The sequence below is a fragment of the Malania oleifera genome, chromosome 6 (assembly GCF_029873635.1).
Source record: "Malania oleifera isolate guangnan ecotype guangnan chromosome 6, ASM2987363v1, whole genome shotgun sequence".
Taxonomy (NCBI): domain Eukaryota; kingdom Viridiplantae; phylum Streptophyta; class Magnoliopsida; order Santalales; family Ximeniaceae; genus Malania; species Malania oleifera.
The window spans coordinates 91,709,834-91,724,017 of NC_080422.1; the positions used below are offsets into that span (position 1 = coordinate 91,709,834).

At 36.6% G+C, this 14,184-nt stretch overlaps 1 protein-coding gene across 3 annotated transcripts in view; it reads right to left on the reverse strand.

Annotated features, from left to right (window-relative positions):
- The window catches only part of LOC131158292 (probable RNA-dependent RNA polymerase 5), a 155,708-nt gene that overhangs the window by 78,903 nt on the left and 62,621 nt on the right, over positions 1 to 14,184 (reverse strand). For all 3 annotated transcript variants that reach the window (XR_009137442.1, XM_058113054.1, XM_058113052.1), the window contains one exon: positions 1,422 to 1,528. Coding sequence is in view for 2 of the 3 variants with exons in the window: in XM_058113054.1 (XP_057969037.1) it covers positions 1,422 to 1,528 (107 nt within the window). In the remaining variant the exon portion in view is untranslated. The remainder of the gene's footprint in view (positions 1 to 1,421; positions 1,529 to 14,184) is intronic.

Consider the following 14,184-nt stretch of genomic DNA (forward strand, 5'->3'; position numbering starts at 1 on the left):
TAATACCATGCCACATATAAGCCTTGATATTGTAGGGAATCTTAGATTTTAAAATAAAGGCATATAACCAAAAGGAGCAACATTAGGATCAGTTAACAAATGAGTAATAAATGATCTGCCAGAGAGTTACTAGTTATTTTTAGTAGCATTATTGTCGTGTGTTAGTGCTATGTTAGTAAGCATAAGTAAGGTTATTATGGTCATAGTTATGTATTCGCCATATAGTATAAACAGAGAGGAGAGACAAATTGTGATTATGTCTTCAAACTTGCACAATACATCAACATGGTATCAGAGTATGATCAGACTTAAACCTAAGTGTCATGGTCACTGCCAATCTAAACTGAAACCTCATAATCCTATGCAAATCTGCAATTATAGGACAATCATACTCCACACTAATATCTCAAGTGTATTTCTGCAATCGCAGTTGACAATTACTCTGCAAGATCCCTTCAACGTTCCTTCTCCTTTGTCTTGCCTAAATTAGAACTCGATTCGCATCTCATCTCAATTGACAAGGAGAGTAATAAGCTAACAGTAGGCATTCTCTTATTGGGCTCAATAATTTTCAGAGTACAGTGTTCTTTAAACAATCATGGCCTGACTCATTTTGCGATAGGCCTTTTGCACTATAAGTATGAAACCTTGAGCCCATTTGCTTCTGTCCCTTGTATAATATCATCCATATCTTCTTAGAATCTCATACAAAGCATCCGGTTAAGCCTACATGAGAAACATAAATGGTATTTATTGTATTTTGTACCAATACCATCTTACATTCTTATGAATGTATCCTCTACTATTTTGACATCTACAACTGTCAACAATAATTTCTACCTCATTCTTAGGTTTTTCATTTCGGTGTACCAAAGCTTAAATCCTGAATTCTCAATTTCTCTTGATTTTTCCTAACCCAGTTAATTATTTGAAGGAAAATTACGTCAATAATTCTTCGAACCATTGTGCCAACTATATTGGTCACAACCTAACTCTTGCTTCCCAAAACTAACTTCTTTACTTGCTCACATGCAAAATGGTGTTGAAACCCCAGCATTTTAACAATGTACCTGGCACAAAAATGGCACACCACTTCTGGCCAACAACCTAGCCCACCTTCCTATTTTTTATATTCCAGATAGATGAAAGAGCAACATATCGCTTGTAATGGGCACCGGGGTAAATAATTGGTAAAGATCCATATCATATAAATCTAATCAATTTTACATTCACTGTCAACTATCCAACACAATCCTCCTCTATTCGGGTTGCAGTTGGCTATGTGAAAAGAGTTAAAGACACAAAGTGCAACACAGATAGAATTGGTAATATTACTACATGCAATTTATATAAATAAATAAATAAATAAAACCAGCATACAATAGGCTAAATATATGAAATAAACATCAGGTAATATGTACCTCGTCCCAACAATCTCCAATGAATTTTCAGTTTTTACATGGGAAAGTTTTGCATCAGCCTCAACCTTTATCATCGAAGGTCGAACCTGAATAGTTCCACCTTGAAGCTACAAAATTTGGAAATAGGAAGAATTAGAAATCTTAATGCAATATTAAACATAACAAAATAAACATAGAAATAAGTGAGACAAAAGGAAAAATAAATCAAAAACATTGCTAAGAAACAAAGTCTATTCAAAACCATCATTTTGACAAAAATTATAACTTGTTGACACAAAACTATCCAAGTAATGTCTTTCCCTCAAAACACTCAAATGAGAAGAATAGAAATACACATCAGGCTTGGATAACATAGTTTCACTTCATTAAGATAAAATGGTCACTCAACTGTACTTATTAGGAGATGATGAAACTTTAAAAACAAGATGGAATATGCAAACTGGTTGAGCTAAAACTGAAAATAGAGCCTAGGCCTCTCATGCTCTCATTAAACTACTAATCTCAAAACCTCTTAAGGAATCAATCTAGTTATATGGTGTATGATTATATCCCCTACAACTTACTATAATACACAATTCAAGGGATATTAATCCATGTTATGGGATTAAAAAAAGGATTTGGGGGGAGGGGGGTGGAGGATATTAATCGACAGTATCAAATAGAAGCATGAATTTTTCACACCTATAAAAGCAAGCATAACTGGAGAAGACTGACAACTCATTTAAGACATGCATAGGAGCACACATACGATCTTGTTTTGCCCAAGTTTACCATAAAACTCAAACTTCATCAAGAGAGCTAAGGTTAAGATTTATTTGTGGAAGCATGGTCACTCCAAGAAATGATATTAACGTCTAAAACTAACTCTAACCTTAACATCAACAAACCTGATACTGATTAAAATTAAATTCACCAAATGATCCCTAAAACTGCTTTTCTTTTTTATTTTCCTTTTGAGGGAGGGGCTGGCACTACATGATAACACAAAATTCAGGAAAGATACACTCCTTTGCGACAGCTGTATGACACCAAAGGCAGCTGCAGCCCTGAAAACCAGACCTTGAGAAGAGTCCCAACTCCCTTGCAGTTAATATTTCCTAGTTCACACCAACCTAAATCACCAAGGAACTAATCCACCTAACAAAATCAAATCCATTAACCACCAAAACGCTGTCCTGCATTAATTCAACTTTCTTATTCTGCACAAATGGTTGGTAGGCGAATAACATCCACCTCATTTCTGCAGAAAATGAACTGCATAGGGAAATTTCGACTTTAACGAAACAAAGCTAAGTACCATTTCTACTGAAAAAGCTTTTATATGAGCTGCATACAAGACTAAAGAAAATGCCATCCAAAAAAAAAAATTGTATAAATTTTGTTGTGAAATTTCCAGATGCTGGAAAAGAACAAAAAAAAAAAAAAAGAATCAAATGGTATAAGCCTGAGGCATTAGTGACACAGTCCATGGCATGGTTTTAAATAAACACTGCAACCGTTACGTAACGCCGTTACGTAATGGTTTTTTGGGTTGCTGATACCATTACACACCACAAAATCGGTGCGAAGAAAAATCACAGCCATAGCAGCCGTTACGGACCACGACCGTTACATAACAGCTACAAACCTGTTAGACCAAAAAATTTATTTTATTTTTACTTTTTCTTCTCACTTTTTTCCTCTCTTTCATAAATCATTCTCAATATACCATGTGGCGAGAGGGGGAAAAGATTATAATGAAGATGACAATGATACAAAATTTACTATTTCTTTAAATACTCACAATAGATGCATTAATTAACGATTTGAAAATACTAGTTAGGAAAATGTTTTATTTTCATAATATTAGTATTGTGATATTTATGTTCTATATTTTTCAACTTCAATCATCTTTCTTTTCTAGCTATTTTATATTTGTATTATTTGTATGTCTTACGTGTCTAATAGATTAATGGAGTGTATAATGTATTTTGTTCTATTAATTAATTTAGCACACATAAGAATTTATCACAAATAAGAACAATGAGAAGTATAAATGCACACACACATGTAATTTTTCTATCAATGGTGATTTAAGACAAATGTAAACTTGTTGCCCTTACCAAAGAACTTAGTTACTCGAACTAAATGATCCAAAATACACTAAAACTCTTCCTAAGGGCTAAAAGCTTAAAACATGCAAGTACGCTAATATGCACAAGGTTTTGTGTGCTTCAAAAAAATTCACGGTCGTTAAACCCGCTTCCTGTAATGTAACATCCGCTACTCCCACTTCCCATCACACTCGTTACCATTATGTTACGCTACACGCAACCGCAATTTAAAACCATGGTCCCTAGCGTCAGCATGTAAACATGTTTATTAGGTTGGAAAGATGCCAAGAAATAATGGTTTTAATATCAAGCCTTATGTAGAGAAAAACTCATTTCTGGATTAAAGAGTAAAGGAGTAAGAAGAATCAAAGGAAGAGGAGAGAGAGAGTCAATCACAAATGTTAAAGCTTGATATACATTGTTGGCCTACAACCCAATAGCTTAAGTTTTTACATAAATGATAACCTAACATGGTATTAGAGCTAATTACAAGGTCTTAGGTTCTAGTTTTGTTGCCCACATTAATGGTGTGGTCTTTAAAAGATTATTCTATTCCCTATAATAGGTGTTATCTATTATAGGTAGAGTGGTAATCTAACAATGAAAAATGATAGTACATCCTATTTCAATACTACGTCTAACCAGACCTCAATCACAATGTAAAGCCAATCATTTTTTTTTTTTTTTCCCAAAGATATATGCACAAAAAGTAGGATATTATTCGGCTCAAACAAAGTCTTAAATTTTGATTTCAACAAAATTTTGATGCTCCAAAAGTACCGAAATTTCCAATGTAAATTTCAATTTTTTTATTTTTGAAGTGATGAAAATTAGTAGTAAAGCATGGAATTCTTTCATGAAACTTCAGAAATGGTTAATACACATAATAATGCAAGTTTCAAAACTAATATATTATACATTAATTACAGGTATGCTGCGTATAAGACTATGATGTGCAGTAGGTGTAACATGATATTTGTATTAAACATAAAGCACAGAATTCTTTCATGGAACCTTAAAAATAGTTGATACACATAATAATTCAAGTTTCAGAATTGATATATTACAAATGAAATGCATAAATGACAAGTACGCTATGTATGAGACTATGAGGTGCAATAGTTGTGATATAATATTCATATTAAATATATTTAATTAATAATAATAAAATTCATAATCACTTAAATATTATTCATTGTTGACCTGATAGGTCACACCCAGTTTTAATCATGACAAATACTCTTAGTACTGATGGTTGTACTAAGGCTTGCATGCAGGTTCACCTTGCGCGCGTACTCAAATTGAAAAACATATCATGATGGCGTGCGGTGTTCGTGCCGATGAATAAAGAAGTCTGTGTTGTATTTGTATTTCTTTTTCACTTTCTTCATTCTGGGATGTAATATTATTATGGATTGTACACTCCTATGACTTGTAATAATTTGCAACATGCATGATAGGTAAGTATGCTCAAATAAACCCTAGTTGGACTCTAGGTACCTACACAAACCATAGAAAGACCTTAGGGATCGCCCTTTGGTCAACCAAAGGTTGATCGATGCTAGATTTTTTCGGCGTCCTCAAAGACCTTAGAAAGACCCTAGGTCCCAGCACTTACACGTAAAATAGTCCTCAACATCACTCATTATATCAGGAGAATTAAATAAGACAAAACTGGACTTAATTGAAAATCTTGAGAGAGCTCAGGCGACCGAACCTATGGCATTTAAAACGTCTCAGGCGACCAAACCCCGAAAAAAGTCAAATTGTTGACTTCTTGTTCGGCAGACCGAACCAATTTGAACATATTTTCCTCAGTCACTCGAACCCATGTCAGGGCACTTTTCACCAACCCGGGCGCCAGAACCTTCGCGTTCAAAAAGGCCTCAGGCGACTGAACTTGCTAGTTCGGTTAACCAAAACTTGTATTCGGGCACTCGAACCGCGGACAGAAACATTATGTCTTTTGTTCAGCCAACCGACCTTGACTTCGGGCACCCGAACCATTAAAAACTAATTTTCTAACTGAGTCTATTCGGGCACCCGAACCTCAGACTGAGCACCCAAATCTCGTGGGGTAAATTAATTTTTACCAAATATTAAAAGGGGTAAACTGGGTTAACTTTTCTAAACCTGTTTTAAACTTTTCTAATTATCCCCATTGAGTCCCCAACGGTCAAAAATTCCTCCTTGCCTATATATATATATATATGTTCATTTGTAATAATTAGCAAGGATTAGCAATTTGGTTAAGGCCAAAATTCTCTCAAATTCAAAAATGTCTTTTTAGCCTATACTACTCCCAAACACTCATACACTCCATTTTCTTTGATCACTTAAGTGTTGTGAGTATTTCTAAAGTGATTGTGCCTAATCTCACCAGCTAGTACTCTCATTTGCTATATTTTTTGATTGATTTTAGTTGAGAGTATAGCATTAAGTCCTTCCACATATTTCATTTGATAAATCTTGTGTGAGAAAACTTTGAGGTTCGTGGTTCTTGCATTGTCATTGCAAGTTACCTAAGCCTATATTTTTGTGTGCAAAAATCATTTTCAAAGTTTGCATTCAAACACTCCTTGTGCTTAGTACATTGAAAATATCTTGTTGAGTTGTTTAAATCAACTAGCTAGCATATTTGAAACCTTGATCTGATTTTGTGATATTCACATACTATGTTTCAAATCTTGCTTTGATATACACTCTAGATCTGAATTGATTATCATACTTGATTGAATGTTTAGCACACATTAGAGTACTGAGCATATTTACATATCATTCGTGCTTGCATTATTGCTTGAGCTATACTGGTGTACATATCCTCTTGTAAAGAAGCGCATTTCCATGTACAAAAATTTTATGCCATTTGTTGTATTCCAGGCATGGGCCTGAAGAGGGAGACTAGCCTTGTGGAATAGTCCCAGATTGGCTTAGACCCGATTAGAAAAGCTAGGTGCGCCACCCTGGTAAGGTGTGTTGTATTAGGTGCCGCTCCACCCGTTTAAATGAGCCATAGTGGAATCCTTGTGCTGGTGTAGCCAAGGCAGGGACGCAGGCAATTTGGCCGAACCTCGTTAACATATCGCGTGCACTGTTTACCTTTCCGCACTTTACTATTACTGCACGTGTATGTTTATTTATTTATTGCATAGATTGACCCTAAGCTTGTGTAATATTGATGTTAGTGACTTGACCTAGGTGATAATTTTTAAATACCAATTCACCCCCCCTCTTGGGATTGCACCAAAGCTAACAATTGGTATTAGAGTCTCGTAACTTAGACTTAAACGTCATTTAGTAAAAAATCATGATGGCTCGTGTTAGTGCATCCTCTTCATGTGAGGGAAGATTGGTCACACACCCACCAGTATTCTGTGGCAATAACTATGCTGTATGAAAATTCAGAATGACTATGTATGTGAAAGCATTAAATTGGAAATTTTGGAATGTCATTGATCAGGGTGATAGTATGCCTGTTAAATCCATTGGTTGTACTAATGTTCCTAAATCTGCGTATGAATTGAATGATCATGATAGAAACTTAGTGCAAGTAAATTTTGATGTCATGAATACCTTACTACATGCTTTAGATTCTAATATTTTATGTAAGGTTATGACGTGTAGCAATGCTAAGGAGATCTGGGATGAACTTGAGAGATATGGAACACCCATGCAAAACAAAGTGATCTCTCTGTGTGAATCAAGCTCTACTGATCTTGAAGGAGGTAACCAATGTTTTGTTGCTTTAACCGATAATGAGGTTATCTCTATTCCTTCAGCTTTAGTAGATAAATCTAAAAATGATTCATATGCTTATTTGAATGATGTGTCTGATTGTGAATCATATGATAGTACTGATGATGAAAGCATGCCAACTTATGAAGAATTGCAAATTGAATATATTAGAATTCAGAAGTCACTTGTTAAAGCTAATAAAAAGATATACTGCTTTAAAAGAACAAGTATGAGGCATGTGAGAAAGAATGTGAATCAAAAGTTCTTGTTGAAAGGGAAAATGATTTTAAAATCAAACAATTAGTAAACAAGAATGAAAAATTAGAAAAAAATTGAATGCAGTAAGATCTCAAACTTCAAATGATAATAATAAAGATCTTTTTATTGTAGAACTTGAGTGTAAAGCAAACACAATGTCTAAAGAATTTATAAAGCTACAAGGTGTTTGCAAAGGTTTAGAAGATCTAAAAACTCAAGGCCTAGAAAGAAAAATTGAGGACCAAACCAAAATCATTCATACATTTACTAGGGGCAAAGAAAACTTAGACAAGCTTCTAGGCTCACAGAAGATGACCTTAGACAAAGAAGGTATAGGTTATAATGGGATTGAAAATAAGAAGAGAAAGAACCTATACATGGGGTACTTTGTAAGAGCATCAAAACACTATGCTAGTACCTCCTCCGGTCCATATACTCACACCACATGCATCTTATGTAAAAAGAAGGGGCACACAAAATTTGATTGCCCATTTAAAAGGAAAGGTGTGAAACCCAAACGGGTCTGAAGAGTCAAAGTACCATCTAGTCCTAACCCATCAAGAATCAAAAACAGAAAAATGGTATGGGTTGTTAAGAAAGCAAATCTCTTGAAATTCAAGGAAGAATTTACTCAAACAGGAATTACATGATCACATAATTCTTCCTTAGCATTTAGGATTAGTTGTAGTGGGTAGTGTTGTCTAAAGGCTTAGAAAGTGGTTCGGGCTGAAACCGTAAACACTTAGTATTTGTTCACTATTTAAAATTTTACATACTAAGGATCTTGAAAATTTAAGCCAATACGGAAATTCAAGCAAAATAACCAATCTGAACTTAATGTATATATTCATTGGTTGAAATATAAAATTATTGGCCACTTGAATAAAAATTCATTTCCAAATGGACAAAAGTATCCCTGCTTGGTATCAAATTTTTAATGCTTAGTTCAGGATTAAATATGAATATCTTAAGCAACTACTGTCCATTACACAGAGATGAGCTTAAGGGGTCCATCATATTCTACATATCTTTAACCCTAATCTCAGTAATCAAAATTTTAGTCATCACTTTAGGCTTATGCACCACTAATCACATCTCCTTATTCTCTTGGTGCTTATTAAAAGACATACTTCCATAACCAAATTAGAGGAACCCACTATGGGATTGGTCCCTTTGAGTTTAAATTGTAAATCCTTTAATTTTGGTTTAATCCCTCCATAGGAAATCTTTACCAACCACGATCACATTCAGTAAAGTTTTCATCCTATTCCACGGTTCGTATCCTTACTCAAAATAGTGATCACACTTAAAGGATACTTTCCAATCACCAAAGAGCTACAGTCAAAATTCATATACTTTAGTGGTCTTTGCTAAAACAGTTAGTACAATATCTTTAGACTTCCTATCCTGATAAATGTCCTGCCTATCCTAAATACTCTTCTGAACATAATAGAAATTTACTTATTAAGAGTATTCAATTTTCCTCCAAGCTCTCAAACTTTATATAAAATCATTTAGAGCTTCATCCTCATGAATTAAGTTAAATGGCTAAAATGATTAAAATAGGTTTCAATCTAGATGATAGAACAAAGTTCAAAAAAACCTATGCACGAACCTTAAAATTCATAGCCATTTGAACTCGTGCCTCTCACACGCATTAAAATTTATATCAAGGCAATATTGGCTCAGCTCACTTAAAGAAATATCTATTGTGGCTTTTTGGTCCTCTAAGCCTATTCATCCAAAGTCAAGCATATATCATTAAAAATCTAAATCTCTTGGCTAAATGATTTGAAAAATAAGAAAAAGGCATTAAATGAGTCGAGTGCACCAATGACCATAAAATACCCTTACTAACTCACACTAATTAACATAACCCTAACACATAATAATAATATAGTTAAATGACTAAATAATCATTACCACTCCCCCTCAAGTTGGAGCATATATATCATATGCTCTTAGCTTGTTACAAATGAATTTCACATGAGCATGTCCCAAGCCTTTAGTGAACAAATCAACAAGCCAAAACTCAAACTTCACATGAGTGGTTGTAATGAGCTTCTATACAAGTTTCCCCCAAATAAGGCAGCAATCAACTTCAATATCCTTTGTCCGCTCATGGAAGACCGGATTGGAGGCAATATGAATAGCAGCTCAATTATCACACACAGTTTGTTTCTTACTTTTCCAAGACACCAATTTACCACCAACAAAGATACAACAACTGGTTGTGGATCTTTGATCGAAAGGCGACCCAGCCCAATCTGCATTTGTATATCCCAAAATATGAGTGAGGCCTTCATCCTAATATTAGAGACCTCTCCCTAGTGCACCTTTGAGATATCCCAAAATGCAAACTACTACATCCCATTAACTTGGTCTAAGGGAATCGAGAAACTAACTCACAATGCTTGTTGCAAAGGATCTGGTTGAGTGACTATAAGATAATTCAACTTTCCAACAAGTCCCTGCTACCATCTTGGGTTAGGCAACAAATCACCCATGTATGGCATTAACTTACTATTGGGATGCATGGTTGTATTAATAGGTTTAGATCCCAACAACCTCGCCTCATCTAAAGGATCAAGAACATACTTCCCTTGTGATAAGAATTTCTTGTACGAGATCTCGATACTTCTATATCCAAGTATTTCAATGGTCCCAAGTCCCTTGTCTTGAACATAATATGCAAGAAATGCTCTAAGCTTTGAATACCATGATCATTATCATCAATAGTCACAATGTCATCCATATACACAATAAGTAGAATCGATAAAATACACAATGATCTATTGCACATTGTTGAAGACCAAACTCAAGTACTACAACACTGAAACGATCAAACCATGCCCTCCAAGACTGTTTGAAACCATATAGTGACTTCATGAGCCGACACACTAAGCCTCACTCTCCCAAAGCAACAAACCAAGCAGTTGCTACATATAGACCACCTCCTGAAGATCACCATGTAGGAAAGCATTCTTCACATCTAACTGGTGCATAGGCCAATGAAAGGTAGTGGTTAAGGAGATGAACAAATGTACTAAGTCGAGTTTGGCTACAGAGGAGAATGTATCTGAATTATCCACGCCTTACACCTAAGTAAATTCCTTAACAACAAGGTGCACCTTCAATCAAGCCAGGGAACTATCTAGATTAACCTTCACGGTACATGCAATGACAACCAACCACAAACTTATTTGGAGAAAGACGTACCAAGTCCCAAGTATCATTGTCCTATAGAGTATGCATCTCTTCTATAACTGCATTCCTCCACCCAAAATGGGGCAAGGCTTCATAATTAGATTTTGGAATAGCAACAGAAGACAAAGTACTAACAAAACAGCAATATGAGGGTGACAAGAAATCATAGCAAACAAAATTAGAGATTGGATCTTGGGTACAACTACGTTTACCTTTTCAAACAACAATGGGTGGATCAACATCTTGGGAGTTGGGAAATAAGATCATTTGACGAGGGAACTAAAGGCATAGAAGTGGAAGCTAGAGGAGGCTCTCCTCCCTTGAGCTGTTGCATGTATAACTGCAAACTGGGATGATCCAAGCAATGGAAACGACTCAAACTACCTGAAGATGTTGGGGGTTGGGCACAGATATATGGTCAGGATATGGAAGAAAAGGTAGAGGAAGGAACTCATTAAGGTCAACAGAATTCAAGGAATCAAAGTAGTATGGTGAAGATTCAAAAATGATGACATCAGCAGAGACAGAATCGATGTAAAGTAGGGCTATAACATCGATATCATTTGATAATGCAAGGATCCTAATTATCCGTTCGTGTAGATACAAGGAGGAAGGGAGAACAAAGAGCCTTAGAGAAGATAATTGAATATGGGATTTTATCACTAAGGACAAAGAATGGTGTTTTATTAATCAGAAAGCAAGCAATGAATATAACATCACTCCAAAAAAATTTAGGGACATTCATTTGATACAATAGGGTACGAGTGACTTCGAGAATATGTTTCTTTTTCCATTTGGCAACTCCATTTTGTTATGGAGTGTGGGGACAAGATGACTAATCGATCATACCAGAATTAGTCATATAAGAACTGAATTGGGTACTAAAGTACTCTTTAGCATTATCCCTACGAATTATTTTGACTGGCATATCAAACTGAGTCTTCATTTGAGAATCGAAGGCGCAAAATATACTAACAACTTGGAACAATCTTTTGTTAAATACAACCAAGTCATTCTAGAGAAGTCATCAACAAATGTAACAAAGTATTGAAACCCAATTTCGACGTGACATGACTCGGACCCCAAACATTAGAATGGACAGCATGAAAGGACTATCTGGTTGACTTGGGAAGCAAACGGAACATGATGATGTTTTGATGACAAGACTCACACTTAAGACTAGACACAAAAACTCAAGTTAGGAACTAGCTATTTCTTAATTTGTCCAAGGACGGATGACCAAGGCAACAATGGATTCAAATCAGTGTAGTAGCAGTTGTGCAGAAAATGGGAGAAACCAACTCAAAGTAGTAAAGTTCACAAGCCTCACATCTCGTGCCAATTGTCTTCCTCTTCTTCAGCTCCTTAATAATCACAGAACTAGGAAAGATATCAGATGACATATAAACTGTAGGATTACCATTCTAAGCAAAAGATGCGATGTGATGAGATGTTTGATAATCTAGGAGTCTTGAATACTCTTCCTCTGAGATAGTTTTAGTACATTGTTCACTTGAACAAATGTCTGACGATGGAAACAAACTTTTGGAATTTAAGGATGCCATCCCAACACACACACAACCTCAATACAGCAGCTAACAAATGCTCTTAGGATTCCAAAAATGAACTTTTGAACAAACCGAAACAACCACAAGTGAACTTCTGGACCAACCAAACCGAACACAAACAAGTCAACCATTGATTCAACCAGAAACGAGTCACCAACAACTAGACATAGCACTGCCACAAGAGACTTAGACACGGCCCCAAGAAACCAACACACAGCTCTAACAGTACCAACAGACTTTATACAGTAGAAAATCTGAAATACACAGCGAACATCTCTTCCTGGAATTCATAGACGTCATCGCAACACAAAACGTTCGACAACCGGAGCAAACCACAAGCACACAATGAACAAGAAAGATAAAAATGAAACAAGAACATAGCAATACCACTGTTTCAGATCTTAATGAACTCTATAATTATTGACCAACAACTTCAGGCATTAGCAAGCAATCATTCCCGGAATTCCACATGTAAGCAACTAAAAAAGGTGCCATCTTTGGACAAAAAAGATGACAAACAGGCTAGCATGTGGGGTCGGCACTGCCAGATTTCGGCCGGCACGTGGAGGCTCCTCTGGCTATGAAATTTGAGGGCTGGAATATCGGCAGGTTCTGTGGCTTCCTATGTGGTTAGTTTTGCAAAATATGAGGTATTTCTTGAGGTGTTGAAAAGGAAGCAGCGTCCAGGATTTTACAGCGACTGCTAGGGGTGAGCATAATTCAGGGAAACCCGAATTAACCGATCAATTTCGGTCGGTTCGGTTCGGTTAACAAATAGGGGTCGGTCGGTTCAATTATGGGTTCGCTAAATTTCGGGTAATTGGTTATCGGGTCGGTTATGAAAAAATTTAATTCGGTTAACCGAATTATCCGAATTAAGAATTAATTAAAATTTAAATATAAAATAGATATATATATGCTAAGTCCTCTCCAGTCTCCTCTGTGCCTAACGGCCCCGACTGGCCAACTGCTTGTGTCCTCTCAACCCTCAAGTCTCATCTGTGTCGCAACTTCTGCCTTCTTGATGACTCTGTCTCGACGTCTCGAACTCAGACCCTTAGTTCTCCTTCTCCAGTTTTCCTTCAAAGTCTCCTCTGCGCCGCAGCTTCTCTAGTCTCCCCTCTCGGTCTCGGACCATGCCACAGCCTCTCTAGTCTCCCCTCTCGGTCTCGGACCGCGCCGCAGCCTCTCCAGTCTCCCCTCTCGGTTTCGGACCGCGCCGCAGCCTCTCCAGTCTCCCCTCTCGGTCTCGGACCTCAGTTCTCCTTCTCCTTCAGATTTCAGTCCTTCTTCTGTTTCCCTCCGCCAAACTTAGCAGACAGTCCTTCTCCACTTCTCCTTCTCCCTCTTCGCAAATCGTCTCTTCAATCTTCGTTGCTTTGCTTGAGGCTCAGGCACTAAGCGCCGGCAACAAAGCCCCTCTTCCCACTTCCCAGTTTTCTGTTCTCGTCCCGATCTCGATCCCAAATCCCTCTTCCAATAGCTGGATGGATCGATTAAATGACTCAGGTACATATTCGATTCGGTTAACCGAATTACCCGAAAAGGAATTCGATCGGGTTCGGTTCGAGTACCTTTCCTTGTTCGGTCGGTTCGGTTAACAGAATTTATTAACTAAAATTTTTGGTTAATTCGGTTAATTAACCGAATTTGGCCGAACCGACCGTTTGCTCACCCCTAGTGACTGCAACTTTTTCCGGCAACTGCTGAACCTGCTCCTGGACTTTAGTGATGCTGATGACCCTTCTACAACAGCAGATTGTGTGGCACTATGATGTTTAGGGTTTGATTTACCAGCAGTCATGCAATTAGGGTTTAGGTAGGATCTTGGTCTGTTACCATGTTGAATAATTGGGCTAAATGGAAGACCTAGCTTCAATGATAGGTCTCTCCCTCTATTTA